We start from the raw sequence: 9195 nt of genomic DNA, 5'->3' as shown, positions 1-9195 counted from the left end.
CAACCAGCGGGTGTTGGCAGCAAACGGATCACCTGATAATCTGAACGCTTCCTTTCCACAAGAAGCGGAAGATGCGTTCCAGTTTGGTGATGGTAGGGTCGGGACAAAGCACGACGGTCAGGCATTAGTAGATGACGGACGTGATGTACGCGTTCGCCACCTCCACCCGATCTTTTAGGGACATCTTCCTCTTGGCCTATTGCCGGGAGAGAGTGGCCATCCTACTCGTTAGCTTGTCCCAGTTCTCCGTTTGGAGGTCAGGACCAAACCAGACCCTGAGCAACTTGAACGGCCCGTTGGTCCAGCGTCCCACTACTGAGGCGCTGCTGGATGGCATGGGCTTGCTTCTCCGGATACCTAGACGCAAGCCTACTGACTTTTCCGGGTTGATTTTTGCTCCCATCACCGCTTCGTAGTCTTTCAGTGTCTCGCCGACCAGCTCGATGTGCTCGTGGCTAGACACTATGATGGTGACGTCGTCCGCGTATGCGGACACGCTCGTCCCGCACCCCAGTTCTCGCGGGATTCCCCTCAGCGTCGCCAGCTTCCGCAGTTGTGGCTCGAGAGTCAATACCTACAGAAGCGACGAGAGGGGGCATCCCTGACGGACCGAACGTGCAATGTCGAAAGGTCTCGATAGATGCCCATTCACACGAATTACCGAACGGATGCCTCTATACAAGGCAGCCATCCAACCGCAGAAGACGGGACCGAAACTAGCTGCTATGAGGACCGAAACTAGCTGCTATGGTCTACCCTATCGAAAGCTTTGGATTGATCCAAATTGATCAGGGCCCCACCCATGTCAGGTTCCTTAACTACCCTGTTTATGATGTAGCGCATCAGATGCTGCTGAAACGCCTCACACATCCTGCTGGTCTCGAGCAATTCGCGCTCCTGTTCATCTGCCAGAGACCGAATGGTGAATTTGTTGCCCCTTTGCGCCTCCGCCACCAGGGCCTCTCGCGCAGCTCTAACACCTTCGTTTCTTAGAGCCCGCATCCTAGCCCTGACAGCTCACCCTTCGTGTTTGGCGTTGAAGTGTTGGTCGAGGGCCAACCTCGCCGCCAAAACGTCGGATGCGATGCCAATTCTGATCGCCTCTTCTAACTTCTTAACTAGGTCATCCTCTACTCTGTTTCTATCTATGGCTAGTCCTTTGCTATACCTAATCGTTTCTGCTTTTATTGCTCTCTTGATGGCAAACTACAATTTGTTGATGATGGTTCCCGTCAAAGCTCTCTTTACTAGCGTGCTAATTCGGGCTCTGAAAACCTGTCTCGACGAGAAAGACGCGTTCAGTTTTCAGTAACTGGGGCCCTGCCTATGTGCCTTATCTAAGTCTAACGTAGACGTCACGCGTTTGTGATCTGTGTAGCTGACTATGTGGAATTGTGGACATCCTAAGCTATCCCTATTTACTGTCCTACACAGTATTCTATCTAGATACGATCTCGACGACCCAGTGCGGTTGCTCCATGTCCCCGTTGGGCGCATTTGGATGGTCGAGTCGGTACCTGTCCGACAGTTGAAAGCGTCTGAGCAGGTCTCTGAGGTATTTGCATCCCTGTCTATTCCTATCTCTGCCCACGTAGTCTAGATGTGTGTCCAAGGTAGCATTCCAATCCCCCACTAAAAGTAAAGGACGAGACGTTCCTAAGAATACTTCTAGACGTCGAAAGAAATCCGGCCGACCTGTTAAAGGCGGTGCATAGTCTGATAGGAGTCGAAATGCACACCCATCGCTGCCGTCGACATCCAGGACAACCAGTCTACCCCCCGGGTCTACGAATATTGTCTTTACTTCGTGATCCAGACTCTTGCGAAAAAGTAACGCAGTGCCACTACCGCCCATCCGTGGCAGACAGGGAGAAAAATAAATGTTAAACTGTTCGCCAAACATAGTCTTTAGGGCCCGTGGATTATGGTGTCTGATCTCACTATGGCTATGAGTCCCATATCGTGTGACTTTATGTCATTTAAGAGGTACCCTTGTTTCCAATGGGACCCCAAGCCACGCGCATTCACACAACCAATCTTGATCATGGTCCTAATGAGTTGTGTGTTTTAAAACACGAACGAAAGGAACAAAGAGTTACTTACCGTTCGAAATTTTCGTCTCCTCCTTTGATTTTTCATCAAGGAGGTTACTGTATAATTTTTTCGATGAGTATTTCTGACAACCCCCTACCACATTGGGGTAGAGGGATTTTAGTGTGTGGTGCAAGGTGGGTATGACGTGCAAAATTTTAATGTGTTTTGGAGGTGTTGTGTATGGGTGGTTGTTTGTTTTGTCGTCTTATGTCAGGTTTGTTTTTGAGTTGATGTACTCCATCAACTCTGTGTTTTTAGCATTTATGGCTGTGAGCATAGTTGATGTATGTGTTTTGGTGGTGTTGGTGCTGTCTTCGGGAGTTGTGTATCTCCCTGCTTTGTTGGTGTTTGCATTTGTTCTTTTTTTTGCTTCTCTTCCTCCTTCCTTTTCTGGTTATTTGCCATTCCTCACTACTTTCGTCTTCCGACGAAATTTCTGAGGAATCGGGAGAGGGTAAGGGCATGTTATGAGGATCTATGTATGTTTGTGTAAGTGGTTGTGTTGTTGTTTTCGTTGGTTTTGGTTGTTCATTGTTTGTGTGATTTGTATGTGATATAGGGGAGGGGGAATCAGTTTTTGTATCTTCTTTTTTTTCCTGTATCTTTAGTTCTTGGTGTTGTTGTTGATGATGTTTTTTCAGGAGTTGATTTGTTTTCGATTGTTGGTATTGATGGTGTTTCTTTTATCGTCTTTTGTGTTGATGGTGGTGTGGGTAGTAAAGCTTTTTCTTAGATTTTGGTTGTTGTTGTTGTTGTTGTTTTTTTGCGGCAATGGACAATCGTTTTTTAGATGAATCTCGCTGTTGCACAGATAACAGCGTGGCCGCCTGCCCTCCACCACTACATAAAACGTGTATCTTTCTGTTAATTCAATACAGGTGGGTATTTTATTAATTGATTACTGATCGATTTGCAAAAGAATTTCCAGTGTTTTTGCCACCCAATTTTGCTGTTCTAAAACAGCAATTTCCAAAATGTTAGCTTCCTCCATTTCGAAGCAGATGGCAGACAATAGCCATTGCGTCTCTACTTCTCGAAGCACATTCTTTATTGTCACCTTTGTCACTCTCTGGCCAAGATAACTGGGTATCATTACCAGCTTGTCTGTACGAAGAGTGAGTGTCGAAAATTGCTTGGCCAGGTTTTCACTGCGAAATCGCACTTGAATAGTGGCAAATTCATGCCACCAATTGACATATTCTTTATGTGCCCATACAGGGCGAAGGCATTTTTCAATTTTTTCTTGTGGTGCATTTTCAGGTCTTTTCGTTTTTGTGCTTAGTATTTTATAGATGATTGTTTTTTGTGTGTGTGTTTGTTCTAATATATTTTTAGGGATGTGTAAGAGTAAGTTTTAGCCTTCTTTGCTAAGCAGTGTTTTTGTCTCTTTGATTTGTTGGGCAGTGAATGATACAATGGTTTTCTTTTGTCTTATCGCTTCAGCGAAATTTGCTTTGTCTTTTTTTTGGTGGTGGTGGTGGTGGCGGCGGCAGAGGTGTCAGTTGTAACAGTTGAAGGTGAAATTGTAGTGGTGGTGTTGGTGTTGCTGGTACTGTTTTTCGTGGAGGTCATGGTGAACGGCTTTGCGACGATATCGTTGTTGTTGGTGGTGGTACTGGCATTCATGTTTACGTCTGTATTCGTTTGTGTGAAATTTCTCTCTTCCGTTTTTCTTTCATGAAGTTGTGGTATAGGGAGTGTAGGAAACTCAGTATCAAACGTGTCTCCAAGGAGACCGGCGTTTGTTAGAAAACTGTCTTCATGGCTTGAAGACGCCATCTTCGAAATGAAAATGGCTAAGCAAGCCGAAAACAAATTCACAAAACTAAGAAACAGGCCACGCAGGGCAGGCTTCCTGTGGAAACAAATTGCAAAATCGAAAGTACTATTTGTTGGACAACTTTCTCGTGAAAAATATTATACAAGACACACTTTTCATAGCAGAAGCAAGCCAACTTACGCGGAGTTGATGTGACTATCGTCCGTCCATTAGATAGATAGATAGATAGATAGATAGATAGATAGATAGATAGATAGATAGATAGACAGACAGACAGATTGAAAGATAGATAGATACGACGGGCTTCTTTCAATTTCCGTCTACCAAATCCGCTAACGAGGCTTTGATCGGCCCAGGACTATAATAGAAGATACTTACCCAAGGTTTCACGCAGTGGGACTGAACCCTGAACCATGTGACTGGAAAGCAAACTTCATACCACACATGCCTGCACCTACAATTATTTATATATGTTCAATGAAATGCTCAGCTTTTATTTTTATTTTTACAACACCAAAAGAAAAAGAAGTAGGACCAATAGAAGAGAGGGTCCGTCAGCTTTGTGTTTGCCAACCTCCCTCTACCATATATGCTTACACAACTGACCCAAAAGTACCGCCATTCTAAAAGCGTCGCCCGGAGACGATCGCATCTCCCGCCGTCGCCTAGCTATGCTACTTGGTACATTATTTAACCACCTCAGAGCCACTTTAATTTTGAAAGAAGTTCACCGATAGGGTAACAAAAGCAGTTTTGTTCTTAAAAAATTCTCTCAGAAGTCCAAAATACTAATACTTTCTTAACTGTAATAAATGTTGCGTGTGTATGTCTCAGCTTTCTCTGTCTCCGCCTACTTTAAGTATGTTAAGCAAAACATGGAAATAAAAACATGGATTGTTCTTAAGTAAAATGATTCTCTTTTCTAGACATTAATTAGTAAACGTATAGTGACAGATGATAAACTTTAAAAGCTTTAATACCAGAAGTATGCTATTATTATTGGCTGTTTTACAATATAAAATTGCAACACGCAGATGAAATGTTGCATTTCCTTACTGAAAAGTACTTCGTTGTAAAGACATTACATCAGCATTTACTGATGTAATTAAGTACAGTAAACTTGTAACCCTATATCCAAGGCACGAAGTCTGCAGATTCTGAATGTTTTCTTTAAAGCTGACTTTAGATAATATATTAACATTTGCATTCGTAAATTAGCTAACTTCATCAAAGGTAGAACATTTTGTTTATAAACCGGATAAATGAATGAGATCAGCGCGGTAAGAGCATAGCTTCTTTGAATGGATGGCAAATGGAGGGAGGTGATTGGTGGAGGCTAATGATTGATGGAATATAAACAAATAGCTGGAGTTGTTGAAGTGAGGTGCAAAGAAGAATGCTTAGAGACGCCATACCGTAACTGACACACATGCACCTGCACTCTCACATTTGTAGAGAGTCACCTACACACACGCATATAAACACGCACGCGCGCACACATACGCATATGCGCGCGCACATATGCACACACGCAAAAGCAAGCAACCTACTTCGAAATTGATGCGAACAGACACATGTATGCGTGCATATATGTGTGTGTATGTTTACATATATATATATATATATATATATATATATATATATATATATATATATGTATATATATATATACGTATGTGTGTGTGTGTATGTGTGTACGTACCTATATATGACACATGCGTGTGCACGTGTACGTATGTGTGTGTCTGTACACGTGCACATGTCTGTGGGTTTGGAATAGTTGAAATCGCTCTGGAATCGACTTTACCATGCACGACACATTGAACTATTTTATTCTCTTGAGAACTGAACATATGAGTCATAGACTAATTTAGTGTCACACACACACACACACACACACACACACACACGCACGCAGAGTCTTCTCTCTCTTACACACAAACATACATTCACCCTCTTGCACACATACTTACGAAACAGACATTACGCAACAGAATTGATAAAGCGCTAAAATCTGATAGGATGGTAAAGGGAAGTTTGTTCATATAAGCCATTCTAGGTTGAGACAGGATTAGGAAGGTCAATTTTAATAGCCAATACATTATTAGTTGAATCCTATTTCTGCCTCTTGTAGAGTAAATAATACATCAGGTGACGATTTTCAGCTCGGAAGTGCTATTATTTTACATAACGGAGAACAATTGAATTGTCTTGCTTGATGCGGTTATAAGTATGTTTCATCATCCGATCCACATTGTGCTGTAATTTGGGGTTGAATAGAACCGAACTAGTTTTGACACATATTTTGCAATGTGGTGGTGGTGGTGATAGTGGTGGTGGTGGTGGTGGTAGCAGTGTTGTAGTGGCATATGACAGCATGTAATATATATTACTAGGGCTGGTAACGATTAATTTAATTTTAATAATTAACTTTTGAGAAATTAACGATTAATTAATAGTTAATTTCGATTAAAACACAAAAATGTCTGCAGTTGCACTCATTGACAAGTTTATGATATTTCAATTAAACCTCAGTTAAAAGCAAGAAATAGCATAGGCGTTTTCTTACTCAAATGTTGTTGGATAACCAGTTATGCAAACATACAAGCATGTTAACAGTATTTGGTTCAAGTGATGAGCGCGTCTTGTTAACAATCTAACCAGCAGAGCTAAATAATCGTTCACACGGAACCGAGGTAGCTGGTAGGCACAGAACAGTCTTGGCAAAAAATGCCAATTTCGGATATCGATGTATCAATTCGGATATCAATTTCGGATATCAATTAAGTTTCCATCATTGTAGTAAATCAAGTGATTCAGCAAGTTTTTTCTCCATTTTATATCGCTGTACTTCACCAGAAGAATTTTCGACACCCTCTTCTAAGTCTGAGTCAGACTCCATCAGCTTAATGCGCCTTTCATTAGGTTCGCATAGAGATTTACTGACACTGTCAGTATCATCTTGTGCATTAGTCTTCAACCGATCATCAATACCAACTGCTATTTGTTGTCCAATAAGTAACCAAGTTTGTTCTTTTGAATCGTCTGATAAACACTTCAAGTTTTTATATTGTGGATCAAGTGCTGTTGCAATCTGTAATATTTCAATACTTTTTATGTCAGCTACACGTTTGCTGAAGTCAGATGCTGCCTTGAATCTGGCTATATAACCTGGACCATCATCATTTACAGTCATGTACTTTGTCAAAGACAATAACAGTGGCAATACACAGCTACACGACACATATTTTTCACCACCAAACAGGACCGTAGCCTGACAGAATAAGTCTAAAACGTTAATGTACTTTGAAATTTTTTCTCAATCAGAATCGAACAGTTTTAGACCTTTATATTGCTTCTCTTTGTCTGACATGTAGATGATTATTGCTTCTCTGGCCTGCAGCAGACTCTGCAGCATTAGAAAAGTACTGTTCCATCTTGTTGGAACATCTTGCTGTAGCTTACGCAATGGTGAATCACTACAATTCTGCAATTCAGTTGTGTGGAAAGGGCTATGTTTAAAATGACCTATGATTTTTCGACATTTGACCAACAATGTTTCTGTATCTGCGGCTTTAAACCCATGCAATATGCTCAGCTGCAGTCTATGAGCCAAACACAGAATATGATCAAAACCAGTTTGATTAACAGCTGAAACCAAATTATGTGCTTCGTCTGTTACTAGAAAGTGAATCTTCTTTCTTATATCCCAGTCTTTTACAAATTGTTTATATAACTCAGCAACATTGTTCGAATAGTGTTGTTCAACAACATGCACACATTCAAGAATAGCACTTATTAAATTCTTGTCATCAGCAATCCAATGGCCGATCATTCCGCAATAACCTTCATTACCCAAGGATATCCAAAAATCAATTGTTAGCGCAATTGCCTTTGAATTTTTCACTGCTTCTAAAACACTTTCTTTTTTGCTGTTATAAATATCAGCCAACATTTTATCAATAGTGCGCCGGCAAGGTAGTTTATATTTGGTATTTTGAAGCGCTGTACGCAATACTTGCTGAAGACCAACATCTTCTACTATCGATATTGGTCTACCACTATTAGCTATCCAGTTTGCAAGTGATATTTTAATGTCACGTTGTACGGTAGCACTCACCGGATGATCAGACCGACGATAAAACTGACTTAAAGTCGTCTGCTTGGAGGTAGATGACACCGCTGCAGTAGTAGACTGACTAAATGAAGCTGACTTTGAAGGCTGAGGTTTCGAATACTGTAGCGAGTGTTTGTTTTGAAGATGGTAAGTAAGCGATGTATTAGATCCATAGTGTGGAGACGCAATGGCCCAGTGCTTAGGGCAGCGGACTCGCGGTCATAGGATCACGGTTTTGATTCCCAGATCGGGCGTTGTGAGTGTTTATTGAGCGAAAACACCTAAAAGCTCCACGAAGCTCCGGCAGGGGATGGTGGCGAACCCTGCTGTACTCTTTCACCACAACTTTCTCTCACTCTTACTTTCTGTTTCTGTTGTGCCTGTAATTCAAAGGGTCAGCCTTGTCACATTCTGTGTCACGCTGAATCTCCTCGAGAACTACGTTAAGGGTACACGTGTCTGTGGAGTGCTCAGCAACCTGCACGTTAATTTCACATGCAGGCTGTTCCGTTGATCGGATCAACTGGAACCCTCGACGTCGTAAGCGACGGAGTGCCAACAAAAACAAAAGATCCATAGTATGCGAACGATTTGTCGGAAAGGAGGCAATAAAGGTTATCAGCAGTTTTGATATTACCGTCAGCCAAAAATTTAAATCCAGAATGTTCATGTATTCGACCTGACATAGGTTTATATTTCATAACTCGATTTTGACAAACACTGACACAAAGACACACACGCACATAGAGGTATATACACACATGCACATAGATGTACACACACACACACACACACACACACACACACATACATGCACATATATAAATATATACAACGGGCTTCTTTCAGCTTCCGTCTGCCAAATTCCACTCGCAAGGTCGGCCCGAGGCTATGGAAGAAGACTGCATGTGAAATTAACATGCAAGTGGCTGAACACTTCACAGACACGTGTACCCTTAACGTAGTTCTAAGGGAGATTCAGCGTGACAAGGCTGACCCTTTGAAATACAGGTACAACACAAACAGGAAGAAAGAGTGAGAGAAAGTTGTGGTGGAAGAGTACAGCAGGGTTCGTCACCATCCCATGCCGGAGCCTCGTGGAACTTTAGATGTTTTCGCTCAATAAACACTCACAACACCCAGTCTGGGAATCGAAACCGCGATTCTATGACCGCGAGTCTACTGCCCTAACCACTGGGCCTCC

General features: G+C 42.1%; 1 protein-coding gene across 11 annotated transcripts in view; it reads right to left on the bottom strand.

Moving 5' to 3' along the window:
- The window catches only part of LOC106870292 (large neutral amino acids transporter small subunit 2), a 273162-nt gene that overhangs the window by 235845 nt on the left and 28122 nt on the right, over positions 1 to 9195 (bottom strand). For 5 of the 11 annotated variants that reach the window (XM_052970761.1, XM_052970793.1, XM_052970799.1 and 2 more), the window contains one exon: positions 4253 to 4328. The exons of the other annotated variants lie outside the window; for them this stretch is intronic. In XM_052970761.1, the coding sequence (XP_052826721.1) occupies positions 4253 to 4328 (76 nt within the window). The remainder of the gene's footprint in view (positions 1 to 4252; positions 4329 to 9195) is intronic. 11 annotated transcript variants of the gene reach the window in all.

This window comes from Octopus bimaculoides, chromosome 1, assembly GCF_001194135.2.
Source record: "Octopus bimaculoides isolate UCB-OBI-ISO-001 chromosome 1, ASM119413v2, whole genome shotgun sequence".
NCBI lineage: Eukaryota > Metazoa > Mollusca > Cephalopoda > Octopoda > Octopodidae > Octopus > Octopus bimaculoides.
This window is presented reverse-complemented; position numbering and strand designations above follow the sequence as displayed.